Source organism: Hemicordylus capensis, chromosome 12 (assembly GCF_027244095.1).
Source record: "Hemicordylus capensis ecotype Gifberg chromosome 12, rHemCap1.1.pri, whole genome shotgun sequence".
NCBI classification, from domain to species: Eukaryota; Metazoa; Chordata; class Lepidosauria; order Squamata; family Cordylidae; genus Hemicordylus; species Hemicordylus capensis.
The window spans coordinates 5,875,431-5,901,303 of record NC_069668.1 but is presented as its reverse complement, the minus strand read 5'-3'; the positions used below and the strand labels follow the sequence as shown (position 1 = coordinate 5,901,303).

Here is a 25,873-nt window from a genome sequence, read left to right as displayed (position 1 = left end):
AAGGAAACGGCCGTGGAGCCAGCCACAACATTGGGGTTCATCCGACTCGATTGAAGGCGATGGAGGGCTCAGTTCGGCTTCCAGCCACCCGTCGCGCTGACTCGTACACCTTCTCTGTGTTTCCCCTCGCAGGGAGAGACTGCACATCCGACTCAGCGTTATGGAATCACAGCCCAGCTTCTGGTCCTGTTTTACGTTTTGTCTTATGAAGAGGCCATCCTGGCCAGCTCAAAGACGCTGGGTAAGCATCGGGGAGGAGTTTGGGTCCAGTTAAGTGCCTGGATGTGTTACCAAGGTTTAGGGAGCCCCGGAGTACACGAACCTTTGGTCCAAAGTCCGCAAGTTCACCGATTACCGATCATAAATAGCCTGCGTGGGGTAGACCAGGGCTGCTCAACTTTGGCCTTCCTGCCGATGTTAGCTTACAATTCCCATAATCCCTGGCTCTTGGCCATTGGGGCTGGGGATTCTGGGAGTTGTAGTTAAAAAAAAACACGGGGGAGGGGCTAAGTTGAGGCAGGCCTGGTCTAGGGAGCAGGAGGTCCTTCTTTGGAGCAGGAGGTCCTTCAGGCATCTAAGCATAAACCATTTAGGGCTTTCTAGGTGGCTGCAGCCCCTTGAATTGCACCTGGCAAGCAAACCTCATTCAGTGGTCTGAAAAGCAGGCTGTGGAACTGAGCTCTAGGAGCAGCCTTCATGTGAGCACCTGATGTGCACAGATCCTGCCAGGAGGTCCTGCCAGGATCTCCTGCGAAAGACCCCTGCTTGAGTCTCTTGAGGAGCCATTGACAATTGGGAGGCAAGACCAGGCTAGGCAAGCCACTGGAGGAGTCCTGGTCTTGAGGCAGCAAGCATGGATTGTCCCCTTTGCTAAGCAGGGTCTACCCTGGTTTGCATTTGGATGGGAGACGACACGTGTGAACACTGGAAGAGATTCCCCTTTGGGGATAACGGAGCACTTGCAGACAGAAGTTTCCAAGTTCCCTCCCTGGTATCTCCAAGGTAAGGCAGGGAGAGACTCCTGCCTGCAACCTTGGAGAAGCCACTGCCAAATCCGGGTAGACAATACTGAGCTAGATGGAGCAAGGGTCTGACTCGGTCTATGGCAGCTTCCAAGTTCTTACAAGTCAGTCACGAAAGTGTGCAAAGTACATAGAATAATAACCAAGTCCCCATTGTGGTAGTATAATGCACTGTTCCCGCAGTCGTCCTTGGCTCAGAGCAGTCTTCGGAATCGGAGGCCCTGCCTGTCACCCCCCATTGCTTTGTTCGAGCCATTTGGAGCTTTTATACAGTGGTGGTTCTTGGTTAATTTGTGGGTTCCTTCTGTTGCCTTTTGTGCAGCTGCCATGCAGAGGAAGCCCAAGTCGTACTCTTCGGCCCTGATGGATCAGATCCCAATCAAGTACCTCATCCGGCAGGCTCAAGGGCTGCAACAGGAACTGGGAGGTATGAACTAGGAGCCACGGATGGGAAGGAGAGCCCCAGATCTCTGTTTTGGCTTATTGGAGTGTTGAGAAAAAGCAGGAAAGGGGCAATCACGGAGAAGGCCCTGTCCTCCTCCATGATTGCATGCCCACCCCTGCTAACTAGGGGTGTGCGTGGAACGGGTGTGGGCCATTTCGACAGCGGGGGGCAGGATAACTTTAGGGGCGGGGGAGGGTGCACTTAAATACACACACCCCAGCTGTTTTTCCCTTGCCAGCGCTCGGTTTCCTCAGAGTCCCTCGGGGTGGCAGCGTACTAGTTAACCCTGAGGGACTTTGAGGAAAGCGAGTGCCGGTGGGGGTAACGTGGCGGGGTGGTGTTGGTAAGTGCACCCTCCCTCACCCTTAAAGGCAGATACACACACCCCTGGCCGTCAACACAGCATTCCTCCAGTGGCTGTGGCTGGTGTCTGCCTTTGTTTCTTTTTAGATTATGAGGCCTTTATGGACAGGGGACCATCTTATTTCTTCTTCTTCTATGTAAACCACTTTGAGAACTTCTGTTGCAAAGCGGTATATAAATAGTAGTATGTAAACCGTCTGGAGATGTTCTGTATCAGGTGGTTTATAAATATAAATAGAATCGTACATGCGCAATAGCTGAGCTTCTACAGATGTCAGCCACTGGAGCACGGCTCTCCGGATTGATCTCATCAGGCAGGTGAATTAGCTTGGGCGAAGACAGCGCTGGTTTTGTGGTAGCCGGCATGAATAGTTCCCTTTGCTCAGCAGGGTCTGCCCTGGTTTGCATTTGGATGGGAGACTCAATGTGTGAGCACTGTAAGATATTCTCCCTCAGGGGATGGGGCTGCTCTGGGAAGAACACCTGCATGTGTGGAAGGTTCCAAGTTCCCTCCCTGGCAGCATCTCCAAGAGAGGGCTGAGAGAGACTCCTGCCTGCAACCTTGGAGAAGCCGCTGCCAGTCTGTGAAGACAATACTGAGCTAGATGGACCAAGGGTCTGACTCAGTATATGGCAGCTTCTTATGTTCCAAATTACCCATAATGCCACGAGTGCTGCCTCCATGGGGAGGGGCTTGTGAGCGCAGACAAGACCACGACTTCACCCACAATGAGCCATGTTGCCTTTTCATAGGAACATAGGAATCTGCCATCTACTGAGTCAGACCCTTGGTCTGTCTAGCTCTGTATTGTCTACACAGACCGGCAGCAGCTTCTCCAAGATTGCAGGCCACACTGCAGGAATTGGTTCTCTAGCTGCCACAGAACTACAAGATCCACACACACACACACACCCCGCCAGCTGCAGTTTATTGTGGCTGGGCATAATTGTAGTCCAGCAATAGCTAGAGAGCCCATGTTGCCTTTCCCTGCCACACTGGACAAACATTCCTGTCAACATGGACAAGAAGACCCGGGTTGGAGTGGATGGTGAGCAAAGTCCCTCTCTCTGCTCTTGGAGGTCTGCATTCTGCGCTGCTGCGTCTCCTGGTGACCAACTATCCGCACCTCTGCATCGTGGACGACTGGATCTGTGAGGAGCACATCACGGGCACGGACACCTTGCTGCCCCGGATGCTGCTGACCAACGCGGCCAAGAAGCACTCCCCCAAGCAGCTCCAAGACGGTAGGGTGCTTTCCCCTGGGAAACGGCCATCATTCTGCACCGCTGCAATCTCGGCAGCACAGCCCCAGGAAGAGAAGGTCCAGGGGAAGGAGGTGGCAAGAGAGCATTCTCCAAAAGAGGGGAGGGAGATCGGTTTGCCTTTTGCCCTGCATTTCTGTTCTGAAAAGGCTGACTGGCATACGTAGTCAGGAAAATAGTAATAATAATAAATAATAATACACTTTTGTTTGTTAGCTGCCCCATAACCAATTGTTCTCTGGGTAGTTTACAACACAGGATTAAAATGTACATTAAAAACACGTAACCCATTCAATCATAACAGACAAGAAGGGAGGAAAGAAACTACAATGCAAAGCAGTTTTAAAATTCATTTTAAAATTAGTTAAAAATCAAATCAGATCTGAATATCAGAATTTAAAAGGCCTGCTTGAACAAAAAGGTCTTTACCTGGCGTCTGAAGGAATCGAGTGATGAAGCCAGGCGAACCTCACTGGGGAGGCTATTCCATAAACGGGGTGCAATCACCAAAAAAGCAATAGAAGACATCAGTAATTTAACATGCTTTTTAAAAAGCAGATAGCAAGCACTTGCAACCAGTAAGTTTAAAAACTGCTAAAACGTTGGGCAAAAGGGCAGGGGATCAAGCCGGTGCCCGAAAGATAACCTTGAAGGTGCCAGGCAAGTTTGGTCAAATGGGAAACTGTTGGACAAATGGGAAAAGGCCTTTGGGAAGGAGGGTTTTTTTTAGCACCCCTCCTCACACAAAAGTAAGGACTCTTCCTGACAACCACCGCCCTTGCAGAAACAGCGGCAGGGGGCTCTTTCATCCCTGATGCTTCCCCTGACTTTGATTCTTCCTACACAGTTCAAGGGGTAGGACCAGAAGACCTCCAGGGTCCCTTCCAGCTCCAGAATTGGATTATCCTCTCCCTCGCTTATCCAGTTTGTTTCATCCTTTGGTATTTGCTGCTACCTGAACTCTCATTCCCCCTCCCATTCCAGGAGCACCTGCTGCTTTTGGGCCTGGTGTGGTCATTTTCCCCTGAGCCTTAGTGCCTGTCAGTTCTTGACCCACCATGCCAAGAATTGTCAGCTGAGCCCTCGCTCAGAATTGTCTTTATTTCCTTACTTTCCTTTATTTACTTTATTTCCTTACCATTTCTATCCCGCCTTTCCTCCAGGGAGCCCAGCACATCCTTGTGAGGTAGGTAAGGCTGAGAGAGAACTGAGGGGCCTAGAGTCACCTAGTGAGTTTCATGGCTCAATGGGGATTTGAACTCGGGCCTCCCCGGTCCTAGTCCAACACTCTGACATTTCCCGTGTCTGTGTGTGTGGGGGGAGGGTTTCCTTGCTCCATACAGGTGGACCTCATCTGCAAGGGTTTTGTTCCCGCATATTACAGTGGATATTGCGTCTACGGGAACACGGGGGTTAAGTTCCCAGACTTTTAAAAAGCACACACAAAAATAGGCCAAATAAAGTGCCTTATCATGCTCCGTTTGTCTCCAGGTGTCAAGCAATGCCCCAAATAGTCCCCCAAATCACAGATATATAATGGTGAAATGAGCCACCAGATGGCACCTGTGGACAAAATGGCGGTCAGAAATGACCTCCCTGGTCACTTCTGACCCTCTAGGAACTGCGGATATGTGGATTTTAACCCTTTTGTATCCTTGAACAGTGAAACCAGGTGTCAGTTAGACACATGTGAATACATGGAACCATGAATATAGAATCCACGTATGGCGAAGTTCTCCTGTATATTTATTTGTCATATTTTTATACCGCCTGATATCCACACAACCTGGTCAAAAACGGATTTGATCCTGTTCCTCTCGACCTGCTTCTCTGCATCAACCTGCATGTGGAATGTCGCCTTCTAATGTCTTGGCACTTCAACCTCCTTTTGGTAGCGCTGGTGGTGCTGCAAGGAAACCACACAGAAGCCCTGCAGATCCTGGAACACCTGACGCTCCTCTCGGCTGGAGAGCTGATCCCGTACGCAGAGGCATTGATGTCAAACATGAGCCGTCTCCTCTACCCGGGAATCCCTCGGCGGGTCCTTCAGACCATCAACAGGCTCTGGATGGCCTTGAACACGGTGATGCCGCGGAGGTAGGAGATTCCGCCACCTTCCTCTCTTAGACCACTCTAGCCTCCTGATGGCATACTCCTTTACCTGCACTCACTGCCTTGTCGTTGGTTTTAGTCCTCCCAAAGGAAGAAAGAGCCCAGGATGTTCTGTTAAGAGGGCCAACAGGGGTTGTGCCAATTTTTCTAGCCGGCTTTATCCTTTGGCTTTCAGTAGGTCATTCTCCTGGATGGAGCTTGGGACGCTGTACAGCGAGGCCTCCTCCCCTGGCTTATGTGCCACCGGTCTGATCCAGCCGTGGGCTGTGCTCACTGCAGGTGTGCAGTCCGCTGACCCCTATGGTGCTGGTTGGGCCTCGTTTCTGTTAACTCCTTTCTGCACTGGTGGGCAGTTAAATCTTCACCTTCCAAACCAGGCGGCTGGGCTCATTCCAGGAGTTAACCGAACCACTGTGAGGTGGTTCTGTCTTGACCTCTCATGTTTGAGTTCTGCTGAGGCGTTGGAGGGGACCCCAGGCAGTGGGGTCTTCAGGGTCTTTTATGGTCCTTCTGATCTGTAGGTTGTGGGTGATGACCGTGAACGCCTTGCAGTCTTCAGCCAAGATGGTCAGACAACAAAAGTACACCCAGAAGGACCTGATGATTGACCCTCTCATTGTGTTGAGGTGTGATCAGAGAGTCCACAGCTAAGCCACACCCTCAGGAAGCTCATCCTATTCCTCTGCCAGTCCTCTGTGATTCACAAGTAGTGCTTCGTATGCTGAATACGAATACAGCGAATATTTATATACCGTTGTTCAACAAAGTTCCCTAAACAGTTTATAAGCACAGTACCTCCAATGACTGTTGCTGGTGTCTATCTCATATTTCTTTTTTGATTGTGAGCCCTTCGGGGACAGGGATCCATCTTATTTATTGATTATTTCTCTGTGTAAACTGCCCTGAGCCATTTTTGGAAGGTCGGTATAGAAATCGAATAAATAAAATAAAATATATAGATATAAACATACATACATACATACAATGGCTTCCTGTCCCCAAAGGGCTCACAATTTGCCCCTAAATTGCTGCAGTCCCAGCTATTAGAGTGGTGGACTTAGCAGATTTCTGTTTTTTTGTTTTTTTTAATAATTCCTAGCCACAGCCGTGAAAAACAACTTTGGGCCTTGGGCAGGTCACCATAGTTACAAAGGCAGCAACTTAATAATTTGTTGTTTAAAAAAAAAAAAATCATCATCCAGGGTCAGAGGAACTGTGGATGTAGTAAGAGGCCCCTTCCTGCCAGGAAGGATTCATAACTGGTTCAGCCACCATACCCAGCAGGTGCTCATTAAGGCTCCCACCTGGAGGAAGGTGTGGACTCGTGTGGTTGCAGCAACAACTTTAGTTACGATCCAAGATCAGCTACAGGCCGGGTTGCAGAATTCTAGTAATCCACACAGCCCTGGTGGTGTCCTACAGACACATAAAGAGCTTTCTGCACTTGCCTTGCTTTTTCAGTAAGTTGTGTGTCTGTGTTTCTCTTTCTCACCTGTCTGTCCCGCCCCCCCCCCCGCATGCCCTTAGGTGTCCTCCTCTGATGGGTATAACTCTGCACATGCTGAATGGATACCTCCTTGCTTCGAAAGCCTACCTGAGTGCTCATCTCAAGGAAACAGCCGATCAAGATATCAGGCCGTCCCAGAATAATGTGATGGGTCTGGAGGCCACTGAAGTTACCCGAGAGGAACTTAAAAATGCACTGCTTGCTGCCCAGGTAATTCTGCAAGCACTTCAGTGGGGAAGAAGACCCCCGTGCCAGTGTTCTCTCTAATCCTTTTCATCTGTGTGTGGAATGAGTTTTGTTCTGGGCTGCAGTATCAAGGCAGTGTGTTAACGTGCGTTCAGAGTGAGGCCTTGCTGATTCCACCTGAGCGGGGTCTAAAATGAACTGAACGGGCATAGAAAAATGTGTGAGCACGCATGCACGCGCCTTAAAGGGAATACTGCCCACTGCCCCAGGATATGACAGTGTGGGGCTGGGAGCTGCAGTTCCAAGAGAGGTTTAGGGGTGTTCGTGGATGATCAACCAGAAGGGAGCCTTCTCATTGGCTCTTGAGAAAAGGTTAAGCTGGCATCTGTGCTGAACGTTTGGCTTCGGAGAAGGGAGTTTGGTTAGGCGTGTGTGGAATATCCTTGCGAAATGTTGGTGGACTCTCTGTAATTCTCATTTTCCCCTGTCTGGAGATCATCATAATGGGATCGGGTACAGAGCATGCTCAAGACAGACCGGATATTCAATGAAGCAGTTCTCGGTTGCTGCTATCAAGGCTTCTCATTGGGTTATCCTCGTCACGTGCTCCTGGGCAGGACTATGTAAATTCTAATAGAAAAAGCCTATAGAGCCTGACGGGAATAACCCCTCCCCAGTTCTAATAGTCCTGCGTTGCTCCTGGCAGGCTGTTCCTCGTACTCTTCTAATCAGGCTTGTAGTTTTCTCTCCTGTCTCTTTCCTTAGTTCAGTTCCTTTGTGATCTGGATAGTGATCCGTTGCATTCATAAAGAATGGGTTCTGCGCCTGCGCAGGGACCTCGCGGACCGATTGACTAGCTCCTCGCGACGCCACCAACCGCCCTGCACGTGATCGTGCCTTCGTCAAAACAGGCAGTTGGGGCGTGTCTTCCTCAGTTTCTTTTAGACCGCCATTGCGTCTAAACCTCGGAACGATTGCTCCTCGGATACTTGATTGATTTTCACGGTACGACTGGAACGGAATTGGATCATTGCTTGGTTTTGGATTTGGACTGTTTTTCGACTACGCGTTTGGATTTTCCCGCAAGTTAATTGATTTGGACATTATTCTTGGCCGTGTAGCGCTTGGGCGCTATGGCGTCTAAAGCGGCAGTTAAAACAACTTTCAAACGCTGTACTAACTGTAAAGCGAAATTGCCGACTACTGATACGCATGACGCCTGTCTACTTTGTCTGGGTGAGCAGCACAACCCGGGAAATTGCAAAATCTGTTGCTCTTTTTCGAAACAAACTTTGAAAAATCGAGCGCTGCGATTGAGAGCGGCACTTTATGAAGACGCTCTTCGACTCCCGACACCGAGGCCGGTATCGGGGCCTTCGACGTCGAAGTCGGTGTCGAGCGCTGTGGCATCGGATGCAGTTCCTCCTGTTGTGGACTCTGCCTCTTCGCAGTCTAAAGCCACAGTGGATCAGGAGTTTAAGACACCTGGTAGTGTGGAGAAGAAGAAGCGTCGCAAACATAAGAAAGCACGTTATTCCTCCACTGACGAGGATTGCACATCCTCGCCGCCGAGAAAGAGATCCAAGAAAACACGGATCCATAGTAAGACTCCTTCGCCTACAAGTTTGCAAGGCGATTTGGAGGAGTGGGATACTACTCTGAAGGTCACTCCGTCGCCCTGGGTGCTGCAGAGTTCCTCTTCATCAGAGGGCTCTCCTTCGACGTCGAGATCGGCGTCGAGGAGGACACATGCTTCGGTACCGCAGAAGGAGAAGACATTGATGGTGTCGAGAATGACCCAGTCGATGTCGACGGGACCGTCGGTATCGACAACGGTGTTCGACTCGATGCCGGCTGTACCGGACTTGCCGACCTCAGCGGCACAAGAAGCGATGATTGCGGCAACTGGACAGTGTACTTCGACACCGAGTGCATTCCAGACTGCGGTTCGACGTCGAGTTGCGACTGACTTAGCACCGGCCCCGACGCCGATTCATTCCCCGGCAACGCCAAGAGGCGGTTATCGACCGGAGGACTATTTGGACTTTGGTGAAACCGGGATGGAAGAGCAGCCTGCATTACCAAGGGCGAGGACTTCATTGCTGGCTTTATTGGACTCTAGTGAAGGCACACCGTCGGCCTCCACTTTTCATGGTTTTGCTGGGGATCAGCTGACGGCAACTGAGGTTCCTAGGACTCCGTCCGCTTCTCCGTTAAGAGCGCCTGTTCACCCTCAAGAGACTGCACAACTTATATCAGCAGCCACAAGTCCAATTAGGCAACTGATGACTCCTGTGATGGAGCAGCAGAATTTACCTCGACCGGTGCCGGTTCTGGCACGTTCAACTGATGCATCTACAGCAAAGTCATTGGATGTAAACCGCATTACCCATACTTGTGGTTTCCGGCACAACCCTGAAGTGATTTACCCACCAGATTATGCTGAGTATAAGATTTGGAAGGCTCAACAGTCCCTTGCACAGCAACGTACATTGGTTTCCAGGTTACCCCCAAGGGAACCGGCATTGACAAATCGTCCAGAAACTATACATCCTCAGGAGGCGATGTCAGCAGCGCGTTCTGGCGTTGTTCCTAATGCTAGTTGTGTTTCGGCCCATGAGGCTGTAAGCAGCAGAAACAGTGATAGAGAGACACTTCGTACTTATCTGACACTGATGGGGGTAGTTTGCATGAGCCCAGGGAGCCAGACCCACCTGAGGAGGTGGCTCCGGGGACTTCGATCTCTCCCTCGGAAGAACTCAAGGCTTACCATGCGCAGCTACGCGAGATGGCAGAGGCTTTGGGCCTAGAAGTTAAGTTGCCGATATTGGATCTAAAAGATCCTGTATATAATATGATGGCAAAGGCTAAAATTACTCACCCTGTATCTTTGCCTATGATTCCGGCGATTTCAAAGGCCGCACAATCAGCGTGGGGAGTTTTGAGGACTTCGACGGCCACTTCGAGAAAACTGGAAAGTTTATATAGAGTCCAAGAGGACGATAACACATACCTGGTGAAGCATCCAGACCCTAATTCCTTAGTAGTAGAGTGTGCATCATCAAGGGGAGCTCAGCGCCACACTACTCCTGCTGATAAGGAGGGGAGAAAACTTGATGTCCTTGGGCGTAGGGTGTACTCCACTTCAAGTTTAGCAGTGAAGATTGCAAATTATGCTGCGTGTATGACGCGCTATGCCCACCATTTATGGGACACTTTTTTCCAGGACTCGTCCTCTATGTCCACTGGGGACCTGCAGAGGGCATTAGCACAGACCTATGAGAAGTCTACTGTGGTCACCAGGCAGCTGTTGAGCACATACAAGCATCTGGCGGAGACGGAGTCGAGGGCAATGGCTACTGCTATTACATTGCGGCGCCATGCTTGGCTTCGGTCTACGAACTTGCAGCCGGAAATGAAGGATAAGATAGAATATTTACCCTTTGACGGGAAAGGACTGTTTGCAGACTCGACAGATGACACGATGGAATCGTGGAAGAAGATGAAGTTCACAGCTAAAACATTCATGGCATCCACGTCCTCTGCTAGTCAACAGTCTCGAAGTCGTTCCTACGGGAGACAGCAAAATCGGTACTCAGGAAGACAAGATAGAAGGGATTTCAGGAGGCAAAACAGGCCTTATCAGAAGAGTAGACCCTATTATCAAAAGCCCAAGGGTCAGAGGTCTGCGAAGGACCAGACAAAGCAGTCTCTTTGAAGTGCGGGTCCATCCACTGCAACTGCACGTGGCAACACCAAGAACTGTACCCGGGACTCCCAACACCGGTCTCGTGTTAGCCAATGTATCCATCAAATTGGCACGCCATGCCAACGCGTGGCACAACATAACATCAGATCAGTGGGTACTAAAGATTATATCTTATGGCTACGCGATAGAGTTCAAAACTTTGCTACCTTTTCAGGGTGTGAAGTACACCAAGTCATCGCAAGTGCTTCGGGACGAAGTGAAGGTGTTGCTGGAAAAACAGGCGATAGTGCAAGTGCCGTGGATGGACAGACTGAGGGGGTTCTATTCCAGATATTTTCAAATCCCCAAAAAAGATGGGGGAGTAAGAGCGATAATGGATTTGAGGGATCTAAACTGCTATGTCGATACGAGAAAATTCAGAATGATCACTTTACAGGGTATTCTGCCTCTCTTGATGGAGGAAGAGTGGGCGATCACCCTGGATCTGAAAGACGCCTATTTTCACGTGGGAATCCGCGAGAGACACCGGAGATTCCTTCGATTCACAGTAGGCGATATAGCGTACCAATACACAGTTTTGCCTTTCGGACTCTCTACTGCCCCGCGTGTGTTTACAAAGGTGATGGCTGCGGTGGTGGCATTCTTAAGAACAGGAGGGGTGAGGCTGTATCCTTACCTAGACGACTGGCTTATGGTGAACAGAGACAAAGAAGAGTTACTTTCTCAGACTCGCTTCGTCTTACGCCTACTTCACACGCTGGGGATCAATGTAAATTGGAAAAAATCCAAATTGGAACCGCAGAAACAAGTAGACTTCATAGGCTCCATACTGAATTTTGTGGACAAGAGAGCTTATCTGCCGGAGTCAAGATACCTACAGATCAAGGGTCTGGTTCATCTGTTCGAGAAGTCGACGCAGCAGCCAGCAGAAACCATTCAGAGGCTTCTAGGACTGATGGCATCCTGCAACTCTACTGTAGCTTGTACCCGCCTGAACATGCGCGTGCTTCAGTTGTGGTACCTGCACAATTTTCGACCGAATGTGGACGACCAGAGAAAGACGTTGCTCATCCCGGTCCATGTACGGAAATCTCTGCAATGGTGGGTCCAACGCAGCAATCTAATGTCAGGGGTGCTGTTCCAGCCCCGGACGCCATCCTGTTGGGTGACAACAGATGCTTCCCTATGGGGTTGGGGGGCACACTGTTGCCATTGTCAGGTTCAGGGCCGGTGGACTCCGGGACAAAGAGAGAAGCATATAAATTATCTGGAGCTTCTGGCGGTGTTTTTGGCATTGAAGGCTTTCAGACCACGCTTGCAGGGAAAAACTGTGCAAGTGAACCTGGACAATACAACCGCCGTAGCTTATCTGAACAAGCAGGGGGGGACGGTGTCCCGGTCCCTGTGTCATCTGAGCCAGCGTCTATGGACGTGGTGTATTGCACATTCCATATTCCCCGTGGCATTGCATATCAAGGGGGTGGACAATGTCCAGGCAGACAAACTGAGCAGGTCACCTCAGCTGAACCAGCAGCACGAGTGGGAGCTGGGGGAGTGTTACATTCAGCCGTTATTCAAGAAATGGGGCCTGCCGAGAATAGATTTGTTTGCCACTGCTGTGAACAAAAAATGTCAGAGCTATTGCTCTCGTGCAGGGCATGGAGAGAACTCGCTGGGCGACGCGTTCCAGCTTCTCTGGACAAGGGGTCCGTATTATCTATTTCCCCCACAACCACTTATTTCGAGGGTTTTAGCACAGATCATCCGAGACGGGACAAGGGGGATTCTGATAGCACCTTGGTGGCCCAGACAGCCATGGTTCGCACTACTACTGAAACTTTCGCGAGGACAGTATCATCGGTTTCCAGATTACCCGGACTTGCTAAGTCGGGAAGAGGGGATGATATTGCACCCACAACTCCACACGCTGCGGCTGACGGCGTGGCACATAGACTGATGAATAAAATCCTACTTAATTGTAGGAAACTTTCCACCAGACGAAATTACAAGAGTAAATGGATGAGGTTCCGGATCTATGCGAAAGAGAAGGGGTTCTTCCCTAGGAGTGCATCGGTCAAACAAGTACTACTGTATATGACCACCTTGAAAATGACGGGCTTGGCGAACTCGTCTCTCCGTGTACACCTAGCAGCAATATCAGCGGAACATAAAGGTTGGGGGACTACCACGGTGTTTTCGCATCCAGATAGTAAGAAATTTCTGAAAGGAGTGAATAACCTGTACCCTCCGGTTCGACTGTGGGACTTGACACTAGTTCTGAATGCATTGACTGCAGCGCCATTTGAGCCCTTGGGGACTGCTGCGCTGAAAACACTGACGTTGAAGACAGTGTTTCTGGTGGCTGTGACGTCTGCACGTAGAGTAAGTGAGCTGGCTGCGATGCGGGCTGATCGGCCGTTTACCCAATTTTATCCACAAAAGGTGGTACTACGCCTGGATCCGAAATTCAGACCCAAGGTAGTCACAGATTTTCATATAAACGAAGATATTGTGTTACCAGCATTCTTCAGAGACCCACAAACGCAGTTAGAAAAGAGAATGCATGCACTAGATGTCAGAAGGGCCCTGTTACATTATATGAAAGCTACGGGACCAATTCGGAAGACTAATAAGTTGTTTGTGCTGTTTCGTGGGAAAGCGAAGGGCTCGTCGGTCATGCGCCAACGTCTTTCGCAATGGATTGTAAAGGCAATAAGGCTGGCATATAGTTCTCAAGGGATCACGCCGCCTGGTTCTATTAGGGCGCATTCAACAAGAGCTTATGCAGTGTCGGCTGCAAATTTGGCAGGAGTGCCAATGCAGGAGATTTGTAAGGCAGCCACATGGCTGTCAGGACACCCGTTTGTCAAGCATTACGCATTGGACATTAGGCAGACAAAGGACGCGGAGTTTGGTCGGAGTGTCCTGAAAAGAGTGCTACCTTGATGACCCACCGCCATAAGCGGGAAGCTGGCTAGTCACCCATTCTTTATGAATGCAACGGATCACTATCCAGATAAACAGGTTGCTCACCTGTAACAGATGATCTGGAGGTGATCCGTTGTATTCATAATACCCACCCAGCCTCCCCACGTCATCAAGATAGAACGTTGAGGAATTGAAAGGGATCGTCAGTGTGAACAATTGTACTGGCGGTCCAAAGAAACTGAGGAAGACACGCCCCAACTGCCTGTTTTGACGAAGGCACGATCACGTGCAGGGCGGTTGGTGGTGTCGCGAGGAGCTAGTCAATCGGTCCGCGAGGTCCCTGCGCAGGCGCAGAACCCATTCTTTATGAATACAACGGATCACCTCCAGATCATCTGTTACAGGTGAGCAACCTGTTTTTCCCTCTATATATCTCCAAAAAAACAAAACCCCTCTGTATTCGGTTAGTCAACTCTTTTCCTTCGTGTTACTCTTACCCGTCCTCCTCCCTCCCTCCCTCCCCCCGTCCTTTCCATCTGTGTATGGAGCATGCAGATAGAGTTTTTAACAGGCAGGGAAGGAGGCTGAACGTTCTAGTCCCGGCGGGACGCCCATCCACACGCTTTCCAAAGCGCTCAAGGCTTCCCGGTGACCCTCCTCCGTTGGCAGTTTCGCTCGCTCCGGCCATCTCTCAGATCCTCCCTGCCCCAGTCCCGGCGGACTGGTCTCCGTCCGAGCAGGCAGTTGGAGAGGCTCCGCGTTCGATCGCACCCCCCTCGGGCTGCGAGTTCGCAAGCACGACGGAGAGGACGAGGCAGCTTGCTCACCCAAGGCGCTTAACGCGCAGCTCGGCGGCAGAGCAGGCAACATTGAGAAATTAACAGAGCAGCTTCGCTCGGGTGCAGAGTCCCTCCGTGTCACCGGCCGCGCCCCTCCTCGAGAGTCGGCCATTTGTCTCCCCGATCCTCCCCAATCCTACCTCGGCGGCCGAAAGACCGACGGAGCGAGAGGGCCTCAGTTTGTTCCCCCCACTGAGTGGCGAAAACCGGGCCTTGCTAAGGAGGGAGCATTCCGCTGCTTTACCTCAGCGCTTTACGTGCAGCGAAAATCAGCTCTCCCAAGATGGCGGACGCACGGAGCGAGCGGGAGAAAAGCCAGCCAAAACTCAGACCTTGACACAACAGACGGTGGTGAGATCTGATCAATGTATGGGGGGTGCGGGGACCTCTGAGAGGAATGTTTCTGTAGCTATTCCTAAACAGGTCCCGCCCGAGTGGCAAGCATGCCTAAAGAATGCCATAGTAGATACTGATTAAAGCTATTTCAGTGCATTCTTCAGAACTTTCAGGGGAAGAGTCAGGGAATCAGCTTGAAGTGGCTGTGAAGAGCGCTTTGGGAGGCTCCCTATTGCCAACGCCCCACCAACCTCTGAGGAGATTAGGCGGATTGGCGAGCTGGCTAGCAACCTGACCGGCAGGGCAGCGAGGTCATCACAGGCATCTTCTGCCCCTCCTAAGATGGCGACAGTTGCGAAGAATCCCTCCATTTTACCTGAAGGAGCCGGTGATGCAAAAGGGAGACAGTCTCTAAAAGGGCGGGAAAAGCCTAAGACTGTGACTATGGTGTTTGGCCAGCAGGGGGAGTCTGCTGCGGAGACTGGGCCTAACGCATCCTCCAGTTCTAACTCTGCTGTTCGACCTAAGTCTGTGCTGCCACCTGAGTAGCAGGCATGGTTTTGCAATGCAATCATTGGCACCATCTACCAGGTTAGGTCCCCTAAGAGGAGTAAGAGATCCACAAAGGGGAGAAGGCATAGATCACCCAGTGTGAGCTCCTCACCTAGCGGGTCTGTCAGTCCTTCTCCCAAGAAGGCCAAAAGCAAGCTTAAGCACAGTGAGCTGGCCAAGTTGGCTGGCAAGGTGGCACGGGACCGTTCCTCTGATGCTTCCGATCAGACTCCGGGGGCCCTAGGGATTTACTTGCACCTCCAAAAAGAAAAGAAAATCATTGCAAACTCAGAGGGGCCTAATCTGACCCTGAAGACCCAGTTAATGCAGGGGGAGGTTTTCATCCAGACCCAATGGTCTGGAGGGGAGGACACTGGTGATGCCTCGGTATCACAGCTCCAATTTGTGGCAGAGGACTTCAGCCCACTGATGTCCAGAATTCTTAAAACAATGGGACTGAGGTTGGGCAGAGTTCTGACTCTTGCGCCAAAGAGGACTTGGTCTTTCCTAGAGCATGCCCCAAGGACAGGCTGATGCCCATGCCGGAGTTGTTTGTGGATGTAGTCAAACAGGAATGGTTGACACCAGCTTCCAACTGCAAGGCTATGTCCATGGCTAACAAACTTTGTTCTTTTCAGCAAACCACTACAGATATGTTGAGGACACCAAATGCAGATGCCCTGATTTCGCAATTGGTGTCGGATTCCCTGGTATTTCGAGAGGGTAAGTTTTCTCAATCAAATATATATATATATATATATATCGCTGACAAGAAGGCCGAGCTGTCATTTAATCGTGTCATGAGAACGTGTCCCTGGTGGTCCATGCGACAGCATCCAGGGCAGCCCGTGACTCATTATAGGTGGTCAGTCTTGTTATAGGTGGTCAATCTTCTGAGTGATCCTCCAGGGGACCCAGTTAAGATGTGATGGCAACTATTAAAGATCCAGAAGGCGCAGGCCCTTATGGCCAATGCCACTCTTGATACGATTAGATTCTCAGCGCAAGTGGCGGTTTCATCATTTGTTGGCAGACGCCACTTGTGACTCAAAAGTGGACAGTTGGTTCTACCTCTAGGCTTAACCTCGCTACCGTCTTTTACGACGGCAAGAAGCTTTTTGGTGAGTCTGTCCTACAAGACATTCTTGTAGCATCATCTGATAAGTGAAAGATGATGCCCTCAACCAATAAAAAGACTGATAAACAGCCTTTCAAAAGGCCCTTCCAATACAATCGGCCCTTTCATAGCTTCTGGCCCTTCAGGGGCCGGGACAGAGATACAAAATTCCAGAGGGGATCTTGGAATCGTCAGAGAGCACCCCTTAGAGGGTTTAGTACCTACAAACGGCAAGCTGTTCAGTCAAAAGCTACTACAATGACTTGAAGCAGGGAGACCTGCTCTCTTCTTTCGACTTAAAGGAGGCGTACCTACATATACCTATCCATCCAAAGAGCAGGCAGTTTCTACGTTTCAAGTCGATTTACAGTGCAGGCTCTGCCATTCGGCCTGGCATCCACACCCAGGGTCTTCACCACGGACCTGGCACCAATCATGGCCCACCTGAGACTTCGAGGGGTCCACGTTTTTGCGTGTTTAGACAATCTTCTCATGAAATCAAGCTCTCCAGAAGCAGCAGCAGTCGACCTAGCAGTGACTCTATCCACCCTGGAACAACACGGGTTCCTCATAAACAAAAAGAAAAGCTACCTGACGCCCACTCACAGGTTTCAACATCTGGGAGTGGTCATAGATACCTTGCAAGGGCTCCTTTTTCTACCAAGGGAAAGAATCCATACGCTCATATCAAAAGCACATCTGGCCTTCCAGTTATGGGAGAGCCCAGTATTAACCCGTCCAGGGTCAGGTTATCGTGACCACGGACGCCAGCAACAGAGGTTGGGGAGCTCATTGTCTCCAATCCTCGGTCCAAGGGAAAGGAAGTCAGGAAGAAAAGAAACACTCAGTAAATTGGTTGGAGCTGAGAGCCATCAGGCTAGCACCCTTACATCTCCGCTCTCAAGTGTCAGGCTGGGATGTCCTGATAAAGACGGACAATACAACAGAAAGGCCCACGTCAACAGGCAGGGCGGTACGAGGTCCAGGTCCCTGTATCAGGAATCGATCCTTCTGATGAGTTGGGCAGAACGCCATCTGAAATCCATTGCAGACCAACATGTGAAAGGGGACCTCAACTCAGTTGCTGATTGACTCAGCAGAGAGGATCTACTCCCAGGAGAATGGGCATGGAACATTCAAGTTTTCAAACAACTGCCACGCAGGTGGGAGTCCCCAGTGGTAGACCTGTTTGCAACACCTCTCAGCGCAAGCTAAACAGGTACATCACCAGGTTCCACTGCCGGATGGCGGTGGGGACAGATGCCCTCTCCTGCCAATGTCCAAGGGGTGTACTGTATGCTTTTCCTCCAATACCACTTCTAACACGAGTGTTAAAGAAAATAAGAGAACAAAAGGCAGAGGTCATCCTAGTGGCCCCCTACTGACCAAGAAGACCGTGGTTTGCCGAGCTGGTTGCTCTAACCGCGGACAGGCCGTGGCATCTACCAGTCGGGCAAGACCTACTGCTCCAGGGACCAGTGCGTCACCCGAACCCAGCGTGGTTTCAGCCAGCCGCATGGAGACTGGGCGGCGGTTGCTGAACGCACAGGGACTAACACAAAAGGTGGCTGCTGCCATCCTGGCCTCTACGTCCTTCCACAAACAGGATATGCCAATATACATGGAGGGCATTTCTCCGTTGGTCTTTCCAACATCAGATCCCAAGAGGTCAGGCCACGCTAAACCACCTTCTACAGTTTCTACAGGACTGGCTTGATAAGGGTCTAAGACCAAACACACTCAGACAACAGGTGGCCTCTTTGATCCTGCTACTGATGGTGAAGGTGGTGAAGTTATCGATATCACACCCTCTGATAAGACGATTCTTAAGAGGGGCGACTTTGCTGTCATCACTGGTGGCACACCGCTTCCCTACATGGAATCTCAACCTTGTATTGAAAGCGTTGCAAAGTACACCATTTGAACCCATCAGATCGATTTCTCTCAGATTATTATCCATGAAGCTGGCCTTCCTGGTGGCTGTGACGGCGGCAAGGCGGGTGTCCGATTTAAGGTCACTGTCAGTGCATAAATTCTACTGCATAATTTCACAGGATGCAGCTCGTCTGATACTAGACCCATTCAGCCGTCCAAGGGTCCTGTCGGATTTCCTTCTGGCACAGGATTTATACCGTCCATCATTCTGCCCACATCTGACACACCCTCAAGAAACGCTGTGGCAGAAACTTGATGTACGGCGCTGCCTGAAACGATACATTAAATGCTCTGTGGATTTTAGGAAGTCCCTTTTCGTTTCATATTTACCAGCATCTATGGGAGAAGCAGTTTCTGCTAGAACTATCAAAAGATGGATCAGAGCTTGCATTTCTCTGGCATATGAGACTCAAAAGGTGCACCCACCTGAACACATACTAGCTCATTCTACCAGATCAATGGCTACGTCAGCGGCTTTCGCTACTTATGCACCGGTTCAAGAAATATGTAAGGCGGCAGTCTGGAAGAACCCCTCCACTTTTATTAAACACTATAAGCTAGACTTATATGCCTCCACTCAGGCAGTCTTTGGGAGGCAGGTTCTTCAGGGAGTTCTTCCCCCAAAATAGAGCAAATCGGTGGGATCCCTCCTGGAGACGTACTGCTTGGGTATGTCCCAATGAGATGCCTTGATAGCAGCAACCGAGAACGGAGCATTGGTCACTTACCGTGAAGGCTTCTTCTGGTTGCTGCTGTCAAGGCATCTCAGCCCACCCTAAGTTTCTGGTTATTATTACATGTATATAGTTTAGACTTGCTCTACTCCAAGGGAAGATTTTTGGGGAATATTGTACGGAAACGTCTTGTCCTTTCAGGCTATTTCAATCATTTGGACCCTTTATGTTTGCTCTGCTGTATTCAGTTATTCTATTATATATGGTTATATGTACTTTATCTGTTAACTCAGCCTATAAGAACTGGGGAGGGGTTATCCCCGTCAGGCTCTATAGGCTTTTTCTATTAGAATTTACATAGTCCTGCCCAGGAGCACGTGACGAGGATAACCCAATGAGATGCCTTGACAGCAGCAACCAGAAGAAGCCTTCACGGTGAGTAACCAATGCTCCGTTCCTCCCACCGTCTGGTGCCTTCCCCAGTTCCGGTCTGTCTTGCTCAAGGCTGGTCGTATTTGGAGTTTGCTCTGACTTGATTCTTCTCTCCTTCCCCCCTACCTTGACTTTTATGCTTGTTTCTTTTGTGCAAGGGTGGGATGGAACTGCCTTAGTATTTTTTCTTTCCTTTTTTCAACAAAACTACTTAAATTAGATTTTTATTTTCTCAATTTGGCTGATTGATCTTTCCTTTGTTTTTACCGTTTACTTTCGTTTTCCGCGCTCTGCATTCTAAGGCTTGGCAGCATAGAAGTAGCTCGTGAAGAGGAGCTCCTCCAGGGCTTTTTATCGGAAAGTGCTTTGGCTCCCGATCTGCCAGCTCTCCCTCTGCTGCCCTCCTCGGGCACCCCAGCTACTTCGGGGACGGCCAACCCCACTCCGGCGGCAGCCCTTCCCCCACAGCAGTTGCTCTCGCGTAAGCTTGGCAAGAGGAGCAAACCAAACAAAGACAATGGTGCGAAGCCTAAAAAGCTGAAAAAACTTGCCAATTCAGTGCAGCTTAGTGAGCGCTTGCTCATTCAAGCGGTTTGCAAGCGCTCCCGCCGCACCAAGGAGCACAAAGCCAAACGGATCAAGAACTATTGTTCTGATGAGTCCGTTTCCCTTAGCACCTCACCCGTGCTTGTTGGGGGTGGCGGTCCAGTGACTCCCCTCCCCCCTGTCCCTTCCGTCTCTGACACGGGGGAAACGGCACCCCGCCCGGCCATTGAGCAGCACGTCGAGCCTGCTCTGCCTTTAGCTCCTCAGATTGCAAGCACGGCACCTCTGCTCCTGGCAGCACTAACAGGTACTGCCTCAGGATCTTCCCTTTCTCCGCTCCCAGCAGACGTGGCTAGCTGGCTCAAGTCCTTCTTCTTCTCTGAGTGTCTGCCTTTGATTCCGGCGTCTCTAGGGAGTTCAGTACCAGTTCTCTCTGCTCCTGCTCAGCCGCCCTCTGTTCCTGCCGGTTCTTCCCACAACCTGAGCAGATGCCTTTCCTCCTCTTCCCCGGCTTCCAGTCCACGTAGGGATGCCATTCCTATTACGGAGAGGGGTCGGTTTGCGCCTAAACTGCCCGTCCCCAGGTGCAAGAGACGCAGGTCTCCCTCCTCTTCTTCGGAGTCTGATATGGGGCCCATTCCTCTCAAGAGCCCCAGTGGAGGTGGTGACCAGCCGTTCCCAGTGGCGCCTGGTCCATTTTCTGTTCCCACGCTCCCTCCTCCCATCCCGGTTCCCTCACATAACCTGCCTGGGAACCCTGACTTAGAAATCCCTACTCGCCCAGATAGGGAGTCTGAAAGAGAGGAGGGCAAGCTTTCTGAGGAAGAGGCGACTCCTGCACCTGCAGTATCTGTTCGCCTGTTTTCCTCACAAGATTTTGATGTTATTCTCTCTAAAGTTAAAAAAAGCCATTAAAGACGTTTCTTCAGCAGATGTGGTCCCACCTTCTGAGTTTGACCAGGAGGTATTCTCCTCTTCCTCGGGGGTGGTTTCTTCGGTTCCCTTTCCTACCCTGTTCAAGCAGGTGATGTTGGTGGAATGGCAAAATCCTGCTTCATGTAAATCTATTGGGTCACTGCCCAAGAAGCACTATACCTTATCAGCGGAAATTTCGGCCCTGCTGACCACCCCCTGGGTGGACCCTCCCGTCGTCCAGATGGTGTCCGGCTCTTTGCTTAACACGGAGAGTCAGGAACAGCTTAAATCTACAGAAGACAAAAAAAATGATGCCCTATTAAAGAAGTCTCATGAGGTGGCGTCCACAATAATTAAAGCGGCCACAGTCAACTCTATCTTTGCCAGGGCGTCCATCCTCTGGTCTAAGCAGCTTGTTGCCCTGGTCCCCCCCGGCCACACACAGCTGCATCAGGGTCTTAACAAACTGGCTAAAGCGACGGCTTTCATGGCGGATTCTAGTTTAGATTGCATTCAATACAACTCTCGGTCCCTAGCAACAGGAGTGGGCTTGCGCCATTCCTTATGGCTCAAGGGCTGGCAGGTCGATTCCAAGTCTAAGATGGCCTTGCAAGCCTCCCCCTATTCGGGTGCTAATCTCTTTGGTCCCCCTCTAGAGCCAATTCTGATCGATTCCAAGGACCAGAAGAAAGTGATGCCTACCACCAAACAGGATTTCCGCAGGCCTCGAGGTGGCCAGAACTTCTTTCATAACTACAGACAGACACAGTTCCAGTCCACTTTTCACCCAGGAGACTATAGACAACCCTCTTTCAGAGGATTTAACAGGCTCCAGTGGCATCCCAGGGGCAGAGGCTTCCTCAGACATCAAGGTGGCAAGGTCTCCAATCCCTCCAACCAATTTCATAAGAGACAATGACTGCATGGCAGTCGGGGGCAGGCTGCATTTTTTCACCCTCACCTGGCAGTCCAGCACCCAAGACCAGTGGGTACTCGATTCAGTGTCCAAAGGCTACGCCATAGATCTTACCTGTTCTCCTCGAGACTCCTTCTTTGCCATCCCGCGATCCAGACGCCCCGAGAAACATCGCCTGATGCTTCAGGCGATTCGTCATCTTCACACGATCCGAGCGATCGAGCCAGTACCCTACACAGAAGAATGTTCCGGCGTCTACTCGCTTCTCTTTCTAGTCCCCAAAAAGGACGGATCCTGGAGGGCGGTGCTGAATCTACGGCGACTCAACCGTATTGTAAAGAAGCGGAAGTTCCGCATGGAGTCTCTTTAGGCCATCAAACAGGCCATTCTTCCTCGGGATTTCCTGGCATCCTTGGATCTCTCGGAGGCCTACTGCCATGTTCCTATCCTCCAGGAACACAGACGCTTCCTCCGGTTCGCCTACGATGGTCTCCATTACCAATATCGTGCTCTCCCGTTGGGCCTGTTGTCGGCTCCTTGGGTCTTCACGAAAATAATGGCAGCCCTCGCAGCTCACCTGTGCCTTCAAGGGGTCTGCATCCATCCGTATCTGGACAACCTGCTCATCGTTTCAGACCATCGTTTCAGACCGCCATTCTTCACGTTCAGACCACTCTGGACTGTCTGAGGGACCACGGCTTTGTGGTGAATCTAACCAAGAGCCACTTACTTCCCTCACAGACCCTCCAGCACCTCGGAGTGGTATTTCATACTATTCCGGTCCTGGTCACTCTCCCGGAAGACAGGAGAAACAAGCTCTCATCTGGTAGTGGTTCCATAACATCCATAAGGATTGGGGTTCTGCGCCTGCGCAGACCACACTTCAGATAGAATTCTCTAGCTCCTCGTGACCCCATCCTTCTCCCCCTCCTCCAGGCAGAATCGGTGGACCTAATGCTCCTGGCTCAAATCTTGGGGATGATGACAGCGACAATGGACTGCGTTTCTTGGGCCAGATGGCACTCCAGACCCCTGCAATGGCTGCTCCTGCCTCATCAAGACAACATCTCATCTTGCGTGCGGGTCCGAGGGCTCCTTCCTTGCAAAGTCCGACTCTCCTTCCATTGGTGGCTTTCTCCTGCCCTAAAAAAGAGCCTGACCTTCACAGAACCCAGCAGGACCTTGATTACCTCAGACGCCAGTTGCAGGGATGGGGAGCGATTTGCGAGGGTCACTTCACCCAGGGATCCTGGACCTCAGTGGAGAGTTCCTGGAGCATCAATTGCCTGGTACTTTGGGCCACCAGGCAAGCCCTTCTGGCGTTCCAGGAACTGATCCGGAGCGCACACGTCCTCCTCAGGACGGACAACACCACCACTATGGCTCATGTCAACCGTCAGGGGGGCACCAAATCCAAGGGCCTAATGAAGGAAGTGGACCTCCTCTTCGAGTGGGCAGAAAGAAACATTCTCTCCATCAGAGCAGTTCATCTGAGCGGGGTACACAACACACAAGCGGACTGGCTGAGTTGCCAGTCGGTTGACCCATCTGAGTGGATGCTAAACCCTCAGGTCTTCCACCAGGTCACGCGATGCATGGGTACTCCTCTAATCGACCTGTTTGTGTCTCCCCTCAACTCTCATCTTCCCAAATTCTTTTCAAGGTTCCACTCCCCATCCGCCCTGGGCACAGCCCTGACGAGCCCCTGGCCGGAGGGACTCCTTTACGCCTTTCCTCCCATCCTGATATTAGGCCAGGTGGTCAGGAAGATCAGATTGGAACGTGCAGAAGTCATCCTGATCGCGCCCCTTTGGCCCAGAAGAGCATGGTTCATGGACCTGGTCAACCTGGCAGTAGCCCCACCGTGGTGACTGCCTCTGCGTGCAGATCTCCTTCTTCAGGGACCAATTTATCATCCAAACCCGGCATGGTTTCAACTCTGTGCGTGGAGATTGAGCGCAGTAACCTGATCTCCGAGGGCTATTCTTCCCAGGTCCTTAATACTATCTTGGCCTCTTGCCGTCCTTCCATGCAGCACATATATCAGGCATCGTGGGCGGCTTTTTCCGGATGGGCTCGAGCCAGGAACCTCGACCCCCTCTTGGCAGGGGTACCCCAAGTTCTGGATTTCCTACAAGCAGGTCTGGCTCTTTACCTTAAACCCTCCACCCTTCGTAGACAAGTGTCGGCTTTATCATCAGTCCTCAAGATTTCGGATCCGGGCACCCAATCCCTCCACCCTCACATTTCCCGTTTCCTTAAAGGAGCTTCCAACCTGGCTCTGCCTCCGGTCCCACATTTCCCATCCTGGAACCTCAACAAGGTGCTCAATGCCTTGACGGCTCCTCCTTTCAAACCCCTGCATTCGATCCCTCTGAAACTCTTGTCTTACAAGACCTTATTCTTGGTTGCCATTACGTCCGCCCATCAGGTCTCGGAATTGGGGGCTCTGTCGGAACACAAGGAGCTTTGTGTTTTCCTCCCGGAGGAAGTGAAGTTGACTTTAGACCCTACCTTCCTTCCTAAGGTTAATTCAGTTTTTCACCAGGCCCAGGAGGTAATTCTCCCTTCCTTCTGCCCTAACCCCTCGCATCCTACGGAGGTTCGCTGGCATAAGCTGGATGTTCGCCGTGCCCTTTGCTTTTATGTTAGGCAAACCAGAGATATCAGAAAGTCAGACTCTCTTCATCTCCTTTTCCTCTCATAACCTAGGCCAGTGTCCCTCCAAGTCTTCCTTGGCGGCTTGGATTCGGGCTTGCATCAGGATGGCTTATGAGAGTCTCGGCCTGCATCCTCCACAAGGGATTATGGCGCACTCCACCCACAGCGCAGCAGTCTCTGCGGCCTTCTCGACCGAGGCGCCCCTAGCGGATATCTGTAGAGCTGCTACCTGGAGCTCCGTGTCGCCCTTCATCCGGCACTATAAAATCCTGTCCTTCCTAGAATCGCAAGCGGCATTTGGCCTTCAGCAGGTGGTCTAAACATCCTTCCCCCCCTCTCTAGGACCGCTCTCTGAGTTACTGCTTGGGTATGTCCCATTATGATGATCTCAAGACAGGGGGAAAAGGAACATTGGGTCCTACCTTGTGAAGGGTCCTTTTTCCCTGATCTGGAGATCATCAGCCCCTCCTGGATGTTCCTTCTCTTGTCTGTATTATATAGTTGATACCATGGGAAGGGTCTCGTTTTTGGGTGGCGGCAGTCTCCAGGGTCACAGTTATCCTTTGTCCTATTACTGCCCTCTGTTCGGTTTTTGACTGTTGCTTATTTTTGTTGTTCTTCTCTGTTTTCTAACATGTTCTTTGTAGCAGAGCAAACACTAGTTCTCCTCACCTTTTGCATTAATCCCGGAACTGGGGAAGGCACCAGACGGTGGGAGGAACTGCTTCGTTGAATATCCGGTCTGTCTTGAGCATGCTCTGTACCTGATCCCATTATGATGATCTCCAGATCAGGGAAAAAGGACCCTTCACAAGGTAGGACCCAATGTTCCTTTTTCCTCCAAAAATGATCCTCCCCCGCAACCGCCCCCCCCCCCCAATTCACTTTGGTGGCATATCCGTTGGCAACTTGAATCCAAGATCCGGTAGTCTACTGCAGTGATCTCCGCCCTTTTTCGAATGATGGCCACATTGGCAAGAAACCTTCAACGTGGGAGCCGTTTCCCACTGGGCAGACTCCTGTACAGTATTGGGCTTCTCTCAGTGCTGGGAGGGCCCTTGAGGAGAGACGAAGTGCTTTCCTCCAAGAGCACTTGGAGGAAAACACTGGGGAGGACGACACTTCCCAGTACGCTCTGCAGGCCTTCCAAGATGGTGGTACGGGGGGCTCAAGAGGGCTCCGTTTCCCTTCAAGGAGCTGGAGAAAGCCCAGCACTGCACGGTGAGAATGGCCCTCACTGCATGGTGCTAGGGGGGCTGTGCAGGGTATTCAGCTTTGGCCGACGCTTCTCTCAGGCCCAATAAACATTTAGTCAGGGAGCTGCATATATGATTGATGGGGGCTTCCACTGGCCCGAGGGCCTTTCAGTGAAGAACCCTGACTTCCTGTGCCAAGCAGGTACGTTTGCTAGCGCC

The 25,873-nt window shown here is 51.0% G+C and overlaps 1 protein-coding gene across 6 annotated transcripts in view; it reads left to right on the top strand.

Annotated features, from left to right (window-relative positions):
- The window catches only part of INTS2 (integrator complex subunit 2), a 59,803-nt gene that overhangs the window by 26,463 nt on the left and 7,467 nt on the right, over nt 1–25,873 (top strand). For 5 of the 6 annotated variants that reach the window (XM_053275230.1, XM_053275232.1, XM_053275231.1 and 2 more), the window contains exons 15-19: nt 133–241; nt 1,345–1,449; nt 2,911–3,075; nt 4,989–5,190; nt 6,733–6,922. In XM_053275230.1, coding sequence (XP_053131205.1) covers nt 133–241; nt 1,345–1,449; nt 2,911–3,075; nt 4,989–5,190; nt 6,733–6,922 — 771 coding nt within the window. Of the gene's footprint in view, nt 1–132; nt 242–1,344; nt 1,450–2,910; nt 3,076–4,988; nt 5,191–5,726; nt 5,850–6,729; nt 6,923–25,873 lie in introns of all 6 variants that reach the window. The other variant, XM_053275234.1, reaches the window with a different exon arrangement.